Genomic DNA, 14,768 nt, shown 5'->3' on the forward strand with positions numbered 1-14,768 from the left:
AGGTTTTCTCTCTTAAGACCTTCATTCTTGGTTTCAAGTAAAAAAAAAGCTCACAAAGACAAATGCCAGATGATTAATATATTCAACTTTAATTATTACAGAGAAATGCAGTACATAGACTTATGGTGTTGTTCTGTGCTCCGTCCAGGAAAATAAACTTTTGTCCTCAAATCAACTGGCCTGATTTATTTATTGTAGAATCTATATATTGTTTTTCTGTTGTGAATTGTTGTGATAGAATAGACTTAATAAAGTTCTGTTGAAAAAATCATCTCTCTCTCTGTCTGTCTGTCTGTCTGTCTAGATGCGGAAGTAGGCACGTTTTTAAAACTGCCACCAGGCTGTGAGCGAATAGGGTGTGTTATTTGTTTCATCCGGGGTGTCAACAGCGCTGATTGATCAGGTGTGGCTTCCAGGGGTGTGTGTCGGCATGATGCAACTTGATGTAGTTGTCATCTGACGTTTGCCAGTACCATATGCAGAAAAACAGCCCCACACCATGATGTTGCACCTCCAAACTTCACTGTCGATACGGTGTTTTTGGGGTGATGTGCAGTGCACTTTGTCCTCAATTTTGTACTGTGTGTTACGGCATCCAAAGAGTTTCATCTGACCAGACTATGTTCTCCCAGTACTGGTTGTGCAGCAAACTTTAAACAGGCTTTAACATACTTTTTCTTCAGAAATGGAGTCTTTCATGGCAAGTGTGCATACAGGCCATGCCCTTTGAGTGCACTGCTTATAGTTTTCTTTGAAACAATTGTACCTTCCAATTCCAGGTCTTTCTGAAGCTCTCCACAAGTGGTCCTTGGCTCTTGGACAACTCTTCTGATAATTCTTTTCACTTCATTGTCTGAAATCTTGTGAGGAACACCTGGTTGTGTCTGGTTTATGATTGAATGATATTCTTTCCACTTCCGGATTATGGCCCCAACAGTGCTCACTGGAATGTTCAGTTTAGAAATCCTTCTGTAACCAATGTCATCAGAATGTTTCGCAACAATAATGTATGTCATAGATGTATGTATCTATGACAGAAGTTTGTTTATCTTGTTTCTCCTGCTCTTCTTTTCTCTCTATCTTCTCTGTTTCTACCCAGCTGGCCTTCGGCAGATGGGTCCCTCCATATGAGCTGGGTTCTGCTCAAGGTTTCTTCCTGTTAAAAGGGAGTTTTTCCTTGCCACCGTTACCCTCAGGCTTGCTCTGGAGGTTGCAGGCTGGTTCTTTTGAAGCGTCTTGAGATGATTTGTATTGTTATTGGCGCTAGATAAATAAAACTGAATTGAATTGAATTGAATTGAATAAGGTTGCAAAGGTCTTGAGAGAGTTCTTTGCTTTTACCCATCATGAGATGTTCCTTGGGTGACACCTTGGTAATGACACACCTTTTAACAGGCCATCAGTTTAGACTAAACCAGCTGATATTCATTTGCACTGATAAGGGGCAGGATGGCTTTCTGATCACTGATAGATTTCAGCTGGTGTCTTGACTTTCCATGCCTTTTCCACCTCCCTTTCTGTGTGTGTTCAATACTTTTTTCCTTTGTTATTTTACATTATTATACATAACTTAATTTCTGAACTTATTTGTTTTGGTTTCTTTCTATGTATGGATTACTTGGGTTGTTAGAGGTAGAAGTAGAGCCTCCAGCTATCAGACTCCTCTCTTCTCCTCTCCTCCATCTTCTTGTGAGGGTCTCTGGTCTGGAGTGCTTAATATCTGACCTGCGGAGTTCCAAGCTACATCTGCTGTTGTGGCCTCATCAACCAGCCCAGTCTTCATGGTCTGGAGTGCTGTGTATCAGGCCTGTGGGGCTCCATAAACTACATCTGCCCCAGTCTTCATGGCTTGCTCCTACCTAGATGAATAATTCACCAACCTGCCCATGAATCCTCTTATACTCACAAACTGTCACATAAGATCATCAGCTATGTGTTATATTATTGTATTCTATGTGTTCTGTTTCTCCTGTTCTTTTTTCTCTATTCTTTTTTCTACCCGTCTGGCCTTCGGCAGATGGGTCCCTCCATATGAGTTGGGTTCTGCTCAAGATTTGAACTGGGCTTTTAAACCACATATCAGGGGTGGTTTTTACATAATGTTTTTTTTTGTTTGTTTGTTGTTTTTGGCGAAAACAGAAATTTATATTTTCTACGATATATTTGCTACTTTGTTCCAGATTAAGTGTCAGAGATATTGTGAATCACGCAGTAACATATATACCTTTATTCTGACACTTTTGTAGCAATCTCACATGTGTTTGTGTCACAGATGACCAAAAGTTGTGAAGATATAACCCATTTATTATTGTGCGAAAATGACATACAATATTTATTGACTAAAATAATCCTGTGTGTGACTGGAACTGAGATTAAGTGGAGGAATAAAGAAATGTGGTGTCTTAGACTTCATTACCGTTCAGGTTGAGTTTGCTCACCGGCCTCAGTTCTGTCGAGTCCCACTCCAGATACTCTGCAACATGCACCATCTGATTAATGATGCGGTCCAGCTCCTAGAAATAAAACATTTCAAATGAAATTCAAATTAAACTAATATATTGTAGGTGGAGGAGGGGTAGGAGAAGGAAAGGGGACACTCACAGAACTGTCCAGGATTCCATTACCGTCCGTGTCATAGAGCCGGAACATGACTAGAACAAAACAAGAGAGCAGATGTCCCATGATGACTCAAGAAGGGAGGCTGAGGCTGGAGCGTTTGTTCCAGGACTTTCACTTGATTACCTTCAAGGTCCATGTGCTCTGTGCACAGCCAGGTAGGAGAGATTAAGGCTGTCTATGTGCACCAATATAGACTCCAAAGAAGTCATCTGGAAAAACAGGGTTTAAGCGTGGCACCAGCCCACGCGATGTGGGAGAGCATCTAAAGCCCTGGGGTGAAGACGCCTAAAATGCATGTAGATTTGTTCCAATTCTACATGTTTCTTTACATGTGGATTGTGTGTTTTATGATTTATACCACACTCTAAGTCAGGGGTGCCAAACTCAGTTAAGTTTAGGGGTCAATTTGATCTGAAATGGCCAGACTAGTAACATGGTAGAACCTATGAATAATGAATAACTCCTAATGTTTCCGTTTGTTTTAGTGCAAAGAAGAACATGAAAAGATTTTCAATGAACTATCCTTTTACAAACATTTCTGTTACTTACACTCCAGTTTGTCCTCCGGAGTCCCCCTCTCCAGCAGGGACAGGTAGCAGACAATGTCCTTGAGGAAGACAACCTGGGGCAACAGCACCACGGAGCCTTTCTGGGGCGAAGGACTCCTTCTCAGAGACAAACGCTTCTCTGAGCAGCTCCTCTCTGTGAACATACAACACAGATATTCAAAGCTACTCGGAGCTTCACTCTTCACTCTCCTCCTCCACATTCTTTTATGCAGCTCCTCTGCTTGGAATTGATGAGGCAAAGCACTGGTAAATTACACATTTAAGCATTAATTTGACAGGTTTTTGGAGAGCTCTGACCCGCAGCAGGTGTCAGCAGGTGGAGAAAAAGCAGAGCCATAAACAGAGCAGAATGACATCAAATTTTATTTAATTTACTTGATACTTCACAAACATTTCTGTTGAAGAAAGTTTTGTGAAGTATACAGCCAAAGTAGGTGCACCTTGAGGATTACAAGTTGTAGTTTTTTTATTATTATTGGACAATACAATACAGATTTGAAGTGTTAGCATGAGTGTGTGAGACCTTTCATGGTGTTACATTTGATAATTTGACAGGTTTACCAGCAAATTATGAATATAATAATAAATAACAATTAAATAATGATAGATAATGCTCAATAATAATTAAATAATTATTATTACATATTATATTATAGTAAGAATATATAAAGTAATATAATGCTTCCGTTATTAATTATTTAAAAAGAAAATAACAATAGTAAATAATTAAAGACATAACAAAACAAACAGACATATGCAAAACAGTTAAAAATTATAAAGATAATATTTACTATAATGGAGGATAGTGGAGGGGGAGGAGGAGGGATGAGGAAGATAAATCTTATATGAGGCTGATTTATTTATTTATTTTATTTTTATTCATTTTCATGAGGTGTCTCCGGCCCACAGTAACAATAATCATAATAATAATAATAATTATAACCATCATAGTTACATCTGTCATCCCTCCCCTCCTTTGATATCTATAGGGTTAGTTGATAATAATAATAATACCAGCGAGACATTGTTCAGTAAATTAGTTATAACTAAAGAAAGGAAAGGCAGATGGGTCCTTCCATATGAGCTGGGTTCTGCTCAAGGTTTCTTCCTGTTAAAAGGGAGTTTTTCCTTGCCACCATCGCCCTCAGGCTTGCTCTAGAGGTTGCAGGCTGGTTTTTGTGAAGCATCGTGAGACAATTTGTATTGTTATTGGCGCTATATAAATAAAACTGAATTGAATTTAATTGAATTAAATTGAACTGCATTGAATTAAATTGAACAATGTAATACTATAGTTCATTAGTAAAGATACTATCTATATAATATAACAACTATGATGCTACAGGTATGTTTTAAGTTAATGATATTGTGGATATGATATTATAATGAGGTGCTGTAGACTGCAGTGTGATATCAATGTAATGATATTGATGCTTCTAGTGGAATTTGTCGAATTGACTCTCAGGTATCATAAAGGACTGTTATATGAGAAAAAAATTAGTGGTGACCAAATGGAGAGGGGTAGTCTTGCAAGCTGTTGATTGGAGTCTTCCACTGAGAGTAATAATTATGTTGTGTTTGGACTTCTAGTTCATGAGGATAGTTTTCTTGGCAATGGTTAGGGCCACTAGTAGAAGTTTATTGTTTGAGTTTGTCAGGTTTGTTGCAGAGGTGACACTGAGTTAATTCCAAGGCCATGTTAAAGTGTACAGGTTATAAAAACCATCTTTAAAAAGTTTGGAATCTACACAGCTTTTTGGGACCTCCTTGGTCCATTGCTTCTCAGTATGATCCACTTTTCAATAGAGAAAGGGACTTTCTCTAGGGATGTCAATATAGCTGTAATAACCTTACTACTGAAGAAAGATAAAAACCTTGGCCAAGATGATCCGGTTATCGGTATTAAATCCATAACTGTTCATAACACACACCACCACCTGGCACTTTACGCTGACAACATTTTAGTCTTTCTGGGAGACCCATTGCAGTCTGAACCACACCTTTTATCAATGTTGGATGAGTCTGGTGCGCTATCAGGGTTCAAAATCAATTGGTCAAAGTCAGCTTTGCTGCTATTGAATAAAGCGGTCAAGACCTCTGCTTTGCCTTCCAATATTCCTTCAGTTTCATATTTTAAATACCTGGGCATCGAAATATTTTCCTCTCTACATCTTATCGTCAAGCACAATTATACTGAGACACTGAACAGTCTTGGGTGATTTGGAAAGATGGGCCAGTCTGTCCAACTCACAAAAGGCACGTATTTCTATTGTCAAAATGAATGTAGTGCCCAGAATAAATTTTGTCAGCTCAATGGTTCCCCTCTCTCCGCCTGCTGGATACTGAGGTAAGCTTCTTAGATCTGCCACTGTCCAGCGCAGGTTAGATGGGGGATTAGCAGTGCCCAACTTTAAACTTTACCACTGGTCTTTCACTCTTAGACCCCTTGTCTCATGGTTCGACTCTCAGGCAGCAGTTTCTTGCCATACAATGGAAGAAAGAATGGTGCACCGGGGGCATTGGCAGACGTTTTATTTGCAAATATCTCTGTATGGCAAAGTCAATTACGTTGCGGCCCCATCGTGACTCATCTGATCCCGGTCTGGCGCTCAGTGGAAAGGATTTGTGATATATCTTGCAGATGGCAGTGTCTAATTTTTAATAATAAAGGTTTACTGATTGGGGGAGACCTGTGGGAAAAGGGAGGGATACAGTTTTTGGGTGATATTTTCGATTTGGATGGTTTACGCTCTTCATGAGTTGAACGCAGCCCTTAAAGCACACAGGTTACCTTGGCAGCACCTGCTGCCTACGCATCCACTTCATGAGTTGATTGTTACTAAAAGAGCTGCGAGGGGAATGGTATCCACTCAATACTTATACTTGCTTGAGGCTACCTACAAAACGCTCCCAGTAGACAGGATATGAAGGGGCGATGTCCCCAGTCTGGATCAGGATCTTGATTGGGACAAGTTGCGGGTCAATATCAAACTCGCCTCTCGAAATCCTGACTGGACCTACCTGACCCCTCGTAGGCTACATCTTATGAAAGTTCAATGATCCCTCATGCACCCTGTGTGCATTGAGAACCCCTGGCACATTCCTCCACATGGTGTGGGAGTGCCCCCCTGTTGCTCAATTTTGGCAGGATGTGGCCGCTGAGCTGACGGCACTCATTTTATTATTAAACGATCTTTCAGCATTTCGAGTCTGTCAATATCATTGATAATTTTTCTGATTGTTTTTCAACTTGTCAAGCTAACAGAGTAAAACAGTCCTCCTCACCCGGTGAAAGCTTCTCAGACACTGGGGAACGGACAGGACCAGTGTTGGGCATCAGGACATTGCTGCTGCACTCGGAGGCTTTGACCTGGGTGCAGGGAGATCTGTGGGGAGCCCCGGGCATGTTGGTCCCTGTCCCCGAACGCTGCGAGGAGGAGCGGGATGAACAAGGGGAGTTGGTGGCTCCTGAACCCACTGTGCTCATCACAATGGAGTGCTCTGGGGTGTGCCGGCCCATCGCAGACAGAATGCTCTTCCCGTTCATCCCTAAGGGTTCGACACCGAAACAGGACAGTAGACAAATAGAAGAGAAAAGAAAGAATGCTTTATAAGAAATAAAAAGTACTGTCAAACTCAAGAACAATAACAAGCATGGAGGGACAGGAAGAGTACCAGTTCACAAAGCATGATCATCAACTCACATCAACACAACAAGAGCACATAACCACAAGGGCAGCAGGAGCTTAGAGGCCAACAACACTCAGGTCCCACTAAGACCACCTCCAAATGCAAGGTGTCAGGGGCCTGTTCTGGTACCTGTAATAGGAGCACAAGCCACTTCGGTCTGAATAGAGATGCCTGCATCAATGGATCGGGCGTCTGCAGTCAGTCAGTCATGGGAGGAGGAGAAAGACAGCAGCAGAGGCAGCAACAATGAAGAGAACAATTTTTAGAAAGAAATATTCGTATTTATTTATTCCTAATCTGCAGTCCCCGTCTGTCACTAGATGCATGTGAGTCTAACTAAACAAAACTAAGAACTAAACATATTAATTAAGCACATTAACCAGTTTCATCCAGACTGCTTCCTGCCATGTCACCGCTAGGTGGCAGTGCAGGATTGATCTGCATGAACACACCATGAACAAGAGCTTCACTATCAGCTTCAGGTCAAAGGTTTTCAATTCAGAACACAGAGAAAACTAGAAGCATAAAACTTTCTCTGTCCTTCAGAGTTTTCCACATTTCTGCATAAAATACTTAAAAACATCTGAGGAAGAAAGGAAGTGTAATTATGCATTCAGTTATTCATGCATTAGCCAATGTGAGAGAGGTGTATAGCTGCTTAGAAGTTCCCCTGTGTTCCTTTGGGACCTCTCTGACTATTATGGACTGATTTTTTGGTGGACCACTCCTGTGGAGAACAGTTGTCTCAAGTCTTAAGTCTCCTCCATTTGTTCTCAATCCGTCTGTGGATTCTAAACTCTTTTGAGACAACAACTCTTTTTCTGAGCTCCTCAGAAAGCTACTTTGTCGGTTGCCAACACACATTTCCACAAGCGCGTTGTGGAAATGGGGAACTTGAGGTCTCTTGCTAATAAGATGGACGAACTGTGTGTACTTCTAAGAACCCAGAGGAAATATGTAGTCAGTAGTATTTTGTGTTTTTTATGGAGACCTGGCTGCATGCAGACTTCCCTGACCATAGTGCTTCAATATATATACATATACATATATATATATATACACATATATACATACACATATACATATACATATATACATATACATATACATACATATACATATATACATATACATATATATATATATATATATATATATTTTTTTTTTTTTTTTTTTGGGGGGGGGGGAATGCATCCCTAAAATGTAATAATTTCCTGAAAATGTAATAAAACCCAATAATGTAATAACTTCACCAATAATGTAATAAAAGTATTGTAATGTATTATTACATTGGGAATTTAATACAATTTCTGGAGTTTTTTTTTTATTCCAAAACTGATAATGTAATATTTGACAGATAGTGTAATATATATGTTCATTTTCAGTCCAGAGTTCTACATTTTGTGTTTTGAGAAATTAAGAATGTTACTATATACACTTGAACATTTGAAATGACAGAATGACTACTGAGTTAAATTGCAGACCTTGAGTACCGTACAGCCATATGCATATGTGAAAATACTCAGGCACATGCAACTGCATCCTGGTCCTACCGAGTGGGTGATGGACTAGACCAGAATTCTAGCTCAGATAAGCTTCTGAGCAACACTGGAGACCCCAGGTAACTCTTCCCTAAACTAACCTCTTCACTCCATAGATTTCCAACAAATCACTACCTCATGAAAACAACCACAAACCAACAAAACAACTTTCAGTAGCACTTCATTTGAAGAGAGTATACATAAGCATTCTTAACACCTGCATACACATTACATGACCCCTGACATTAACATAGGTCAACATATCCACTCATAAATGGTTATTATATCACTTCCAAGGTCAAATTGAGATCTTACTCTGTGTCAAGTGATATAGTGGTCAGCTGACATACTGTCATACTGACAGTCAGCATCAAAATGACAAAACTTGATGGCAACTGATATGGTTATTTTTGGGGTTTATACAGGGTTTCTGAAGTCGTGGGCCTATGTTAATATCAGGTGTCATGTAATGTGTATGCAGGTGTTATGAATGCTTATGTATACACTATATGTCAAATATTACATTATCAGTTTTGAAAAAAAAAAAACTCCTGAAAATGTAATAAATTCCCAATATTGTAATACAACATTATCGGTAAAAACGTTATTACAACATCAGTCAAGATATTTTATTACATTATTGGTTAAGTATAATATTATTGAGTTTTACAACATTTTTGATCGAGTTAAGTGCGAATTTTATTACATTTTCAGGAAATAATTACATTTTAGGGTGCTACACGCCTAAAAGAGTGGCTGCATGTCGCCAATAGCTCCGTGAAGAATATCCTTTTTAGGTTATTCTTAGTGTGTTAATGATTGTTTTTTGTCTGACTTGTTATTTTTTCTGTGCCTTGAACCAATCAAAATGGGTTTTGGTTGTTTTTGTCTTTTTGTGCTGTTTTTATTTTGTTTTTCTCTGGACTTTGTGTTTTTTAGCTGTGTTGTTGGTTGTGGAGTTCTGCGGATCAGCTGTTGTTGGGGATGCCAGGCTGGAGTTGGCGGTGGAGAAACGAGAAGGAGCTTCGGGTCAGCGGTGCCGTCTGTCCTCAAGGGGATTTTGAGGTCTTCAGCAGCAGGATCAATGGACTGTGTGCACTTGATGGGACCCAGAGAGAGTGTGTCATGAGAAGTACTTTGGAGATCTGGTTTGTGGGACTACCGTGCATCTGTGCCCGGATTCAGACTCTACAGGCGGACATGCTCCATTTGAATTTAGTTTGTGGATCATTAAAGTCTGTCTAAGTCCAAGTCTAAGTCTGTACGGGCGGATAGAGATGCGCTCCTGACCGGCAAGAAGAATGCTGGCCGGATTGCTGTTTTTGTGAATAAGAGATGGTGAAGTTCCACTCATATAACTGTGAAGGAGTGTGTCTGTACACCGGACATTGAACTTTTAGCTGTGGGAATGCGTCCGTATAATTTATTGAGAGAATTCACCTATGTCATCTTTATCGGAGTTTACATCCCTCCTTCAGCTGCCATGGCAACAGCATGTGACGCGATCCACGCCACTGTTGCCAGGCAACAGTCCAAACACCCAGAGGCACAGCTGGAGAAAGTTAAGCAAGGCAAATCTATAGGCCCGGACCATGTAAACCCCCAGGTCCTGAAGACCTGCACTTTCCAGCTGACTGGCATCCTGCACTTCTTGTTTAACCTGAGTCTGAAGTTGGAAAGAATACCTGTGCATGGAAAACATCCTGCATTTTACCGGTGCAAAAGAAGCCCATCCCATCTGGCCTCAACGACTTTAATGATTTGAGGGTCAGAGGAGCTCATTCTCCAGCAGAATGATTCAGCTCCACTGCCATAGTGGACGCTTCAGAACTTCCTTTATTCCTTATTCTATCCAGCTGTATAACAGCTCATCTTTTTGTGTCAATTAAGCTACTATGATCAATTAATTTCCCTTGTGGATCATTAAAGTCTATCTAAGTCTAAGTCTATTATAATGTATTGCGCGGAATGTTGGTGCTAGAGTGGGTGATCATCAGTTAGAGTGGAGGAAGTTGTCTGAAATTGTCTGAAACTTTCTCTTTCCACGCTTCCTCTGGCCACAATTTACGCTCTACACACAGGATTTTATCCACAGTTGTAGTGAAACTTGTTCGGTCTCTCACAATGTGCTTGTCAAAGCAGTGAGACTTACAGAATTTAAGTTGTGATCCTCTGAGTGCAGTCACATCTCTGCTCTCCATTGACTCTAATGCAAAGATTTTCTGAGAGAAGCAGAAGGGACCCCTGTTTCAAACTTGAATATGTCTCCAAAATATTTACTCTAGAAAGACAAATAACATGTCAAAGTCTTCAGGAAGTTCTTACAACGCCCACGCTGTGCATGTTTTCTGACGGGAGCTGCCATTTTGTCACAGTAAGCCCACCTCAAGTTGCTATGGCAACCTCTGATCCTCAGGCCAGGCCAGGCCAGAGCCACAGCTGAGACCAATTCATTAATCAGGGACTCTGATATCTCGGCTGTTAATACTGCTGACCCCTGTCTCCCATACATTTATGTTACAACACTACCCTTGCTCTTGTCGTGGGATTGATTCCCATTTTGACAGAAATGGTACCCCTGGCAGTAGCCCCTGTGGCCCTTTCAAAATTTCCCTGAGGGAATTTTCTAGTTTATGATCCTAGAGTAGCACCTCTCTGATATGTAATATTGGTATATTTTTCCTGAATAAATAAGTATATATAATAAGTAGTAAGTTTTGAGTCATTTTGATGCAGAAGAAGAACAGGTGGAGAGCAGATACAGTCATCAGTTAATTGAGGTAAAAACACTTTTCATTTGGACTTGTGCATAGTGTTTTTAAATTTTAAAGAGGCAAACTAGAAGCATACGTGCAGAGGGTATGACTAATGATATTTATCAGATAATTAAGACCAATAGAAGAGGAAACATCTCAAACTAATCTATCTGAAACACGCTGACATACACTCACATTAAGCCTCTAACCATTTGTTGCCTCTTAGTTTTTTCAAGCTTCATGCCACAGAAATAGATTTGTAGTTCAGGCCATGTCCATCTGTCTCCTCAGCTGTGAGCAGCAGATCCTGGCAGCTGAGCCCACACAGCCTTCACATGGAAAGAGCATGCTGAACATAAACAACCTACAGCAACACAGAGGCATTTGTGCATTTATACCCAATTCTGGTGATGTGGCGAGGGTTTAAATACAAACTCCTTTACCAAGAGACAAGAGGATCAAAGAGGCAGTCAGCACACACCTCACCAAACATACGTTGTGAAGATCAGACTGAGGCAAATTGTTGATTTATTTAAACTGAACCAGGAAATGAACGACACTTGAGTCTCATGACATATAATTTGAAATTAACACATATATATATATACACACACATATACATATACACACACATATATACACATATATACATACACATATATATATATATATACATATATACATACACATATATATATATATATATATATATATATACACACACATATATACACACATACATATATATATATAGACACATATATATATACATACACACACACACATATGCACACACACACACATACGCACACACACACACATACACACACACACACACACACACACACACATATATATATATATATAGGAGAGTGGGTTAACATTCCTTCAGCAGCCGTTTCATAACCATGTGGAAAAGTGTCACAGCAAAGGGTCTGAATACTGCTGGCCGTGTGATGTAATAATGAAGTATCTGAAAGAAGAAGTCTGGTAATCTGTCAACCCATCCATACATGCTGACCTCATTCTTGGTGTACATCTACCAAAGATGCTGCCTACCCAGTAAACTGGTTCCTGCTCGGGACTGGTCTGGAGAGCAGCCTTCTGTCTTGCTCTTGAAGGAGGTGAAGAGATGCTGGCACAGCTCCTCTGGGATGTCATTCTCTAGGTACGTGGCCATGAAGAGCTGGAAGCCCTCGTAGTCGATGGGCTGCAGGTAAGAGCACAGAGCACAGAGGTTAGGAGTCCACTGAGGAAGACTCAGGAATGTAGGTCTGCAGAGCTGATCTGGAGAGTTGCTGGAAGGCGCTGGAATCTGCATCCTGATAAAAACCTGGCTAAAGCTAAGAAGAAAACATTAAAACATTAAGTCCCTCCTGCAACTTCAACTACAACAAACTGTAGAAAGGTCAAGACTCCTGCAGCACTCAGAATAAACGTATTGAGTTTGAACTTATTATGTTTAAACCTTTTACCTTCAGGAACTTTTCTTGATTTGTTCAGTGAATTTGTTCTGTGTGTATCTGTTTTAAATTCCACTGGAATGTTTGATCTAATGTGCGTCTTTCTTTCTTTCTTGAGAAGATGTTTTTCTGGGACTATAGAGCTAGATTAAGACATAGGACTATATTACTATACTATCATGTATGAAGTGCATATGTGCAAACTTATCCAGGCAATTCAAAAACAGTACGTAAAGTGCAAAGTGTGCAAAGACAAGGGAGAGTACAATACAACTTGTGAGGCAATGCATTTAGAAAACAACATGGGCATGGGAAAATCTCCCTTTTAACAGAAAGAAACCTTGAGCAGAACCCAGCTCATATGTAGGGACCCATCTGTAGAAGGCCAACCGGGTAGAGACAGAAAAGGGAGAGAAGAGAACAACAGGGGGAATAAGATAAACATACATCCATCATGGATACATACATTTGACTAAAGAGTACATGAAGAATCTGATGATGATACAAATATATGATAATGATATTATATGACAGAGGAATCACAGGCAGGTTGGAGAATTATTCATTCGGGTAGGTAGGACACTGGAGGATCTCTGTAGTATGGAGCTCCAGAAGTCAGAAACACAACTGCAGGCCAGAGACACTCACAATAAGATGGAGAAGCGGGGGGTGGGGTGGGGGGGGGTGCAAAAGGGAAGAGAGAGAGGGGAGGAGAAGTCCTACACTCACTTGCTTTATGTACAAACTAAGGACATATCCTCATCAAATATAACACAAACTTTTTTCAGTCATACTGGACTGCCAAGGTAATGACATGCAAAGAAACCAAAGATAATCTCTGAGGTATTTAGGAACAAATACAACCTGCTGTTTTGTTTGGGTAAAAGTATAAAGATACAGGTCTCTAGGAAGTCTAGGAAGAGCAAAGCTCTCCAAAGCTCTTCTCATGACACACTCCCTCTGGGTCCCATCAAGTGCACACAGTCCATCCATTCCACCACCAAAGACCCCACGTTCCCCGTGAATACAGACGGCACTGCTGACCTGAACTTCCTTCTCTGCTCCTCCAGCACCACCCCTGAAGTTAAGCGGGACTCTCAGGCCTCACTCCGGGCAGCTCAGGGGACACAGACTGAGCTAGCAGCTGATCACAGGAACACACCAACGGACACAACGGCTGCTTCCGCCAATAACCGAAAATGGTTATTCTTCACAGAGCTACTGGCGACATGCAGCCACTCTTTCAGGCACATTTTTCAAAAAAAAAAAAAAGTCGCAGCCACTCACTTGCTCTGCTGCCAGGGACATGTTGTTTACTGCAACCCTCTGTTCTCTCCCTTGCCCGTATATCGCACTTGGGAGAGACTAACCCTGCAACCACTGGTTAAGTTCTGGGGAGATGGCACCACATCATAAATAACCTGTATCATAAATTAAATTCTGCCAGCCTCTATGCTCCACAGCTCTCTCCACTTCAACTTCCCTCTCTCTACACTCTTGCAGTTCACTCACTGTCCTTGCTTAGCCTGTGACACCGCCTTAGTACATCTTACTGCTTCCTCTTGCCTACGAATCTCCTCCACTACCATCTTTCTCTTTTCTGCTCCTGATACCTTGCTCCACAGAGGTTGTTCATCTTTTTTTTATTTATTGTGATCATTACTGTCAAATGCAGCACTAAGATCTGGCAGGACAGTGCTGTGTACGAGAAGGGCCTGAGGAGACTTCACTGTCTGAGGAAGCGCAGGTCTTTCTATGTGTGCAGTAAGTTACTAGAGTCTTTCTACCAGTCTGTTGTTGCGAGTGCCCTGTTCCTTGCTGTGACTTGTTGCAGAAGTAGTACCAGCAAAAAAGACATCAGTAGGATCAACAAATTGATCCGAAAGGCTGGACATGTGATCGGTAGGGAGTGGGAGTCATTTGTCTCTGCTGCCATAGTGAATGCTACAGAACTTCCTTTATTCCTTATTCTATCCAGCTGTATGACAGCTCATCTCTTTGTGTCAATTAAGCTACTATGATCAATTAATTTCCTTTGTGGATCATTAAAGTCTGTCTAAGTCCAATTCTAATTTTTTCTACAATTTTAGAAATAAAAGAATGGTTGGAAATTGGTCTATAGGTGGCTTA

At 40.7% G+C, this 14,768-nt stretch overlaps 1 protein-coding gene across 7 annotated transcripts in view; it reads right to left on the reverse strand.

Moving 5' to 3' along the window:
- LOC125018276 (diacylglycerol kinase beta) overlaps positions 1-14,768 on the reverse strand; it is a 200,619-nt gene that overhangs the window by 140,819 nt on the left and 45,032 nt on the right. For 5 of the 7 annotated variants that reach the window (XM_047602081.1, XM_047602078.1, XM_047602079.1 and 2 more), the window contains 6 exons: positions 12,235-12,385; positions 7,008-7,070; positions 6,474-6,737; positions 3,169-3,321; positions 2,602-2,651; positions 2,439-2,513 (listed from right to left, as the gene is read on the reverse strand). In XM_047602081.1, the coding sequence (XP_047458037.1) occupies positions 2,439-2,513; positions 2,602-2,651; positions 3,169-3,321; positions 6,474-6,737; positions 7,008-7,070; positions 12,235-12,385 (756 nt within the window). Of the gene's footprint in view, positions 1-2,438; positions 2,514-2,601; positions 2,652-3,168; positions 3,322-6,473; positions 6,738-7,007; positions 7,071-12,234; positions 12,386-13,682; positions 13,854-14,768 lie in introns of those variants that run through there. The other 2 variants (XM_047602083.1, XM_047602082.1) reach the window with 2 other exon arrangements.

The sequence above is a fragment of the Mugil cephalus genome, chromosome 12 (assembly GCF_022458985.1).
Source record: "Mugil cephalus isolate CIBA_MC_2020 chromosome 12, CIBA_Mcephalus_1.1, whole genome shotgun sequence".
Lineage (NCBI taxonomy): Eukaryota > Metazoa > Chordata > Actinopteri > Mugiliformes > Mugilidae > Mugil > Mugil cephalus.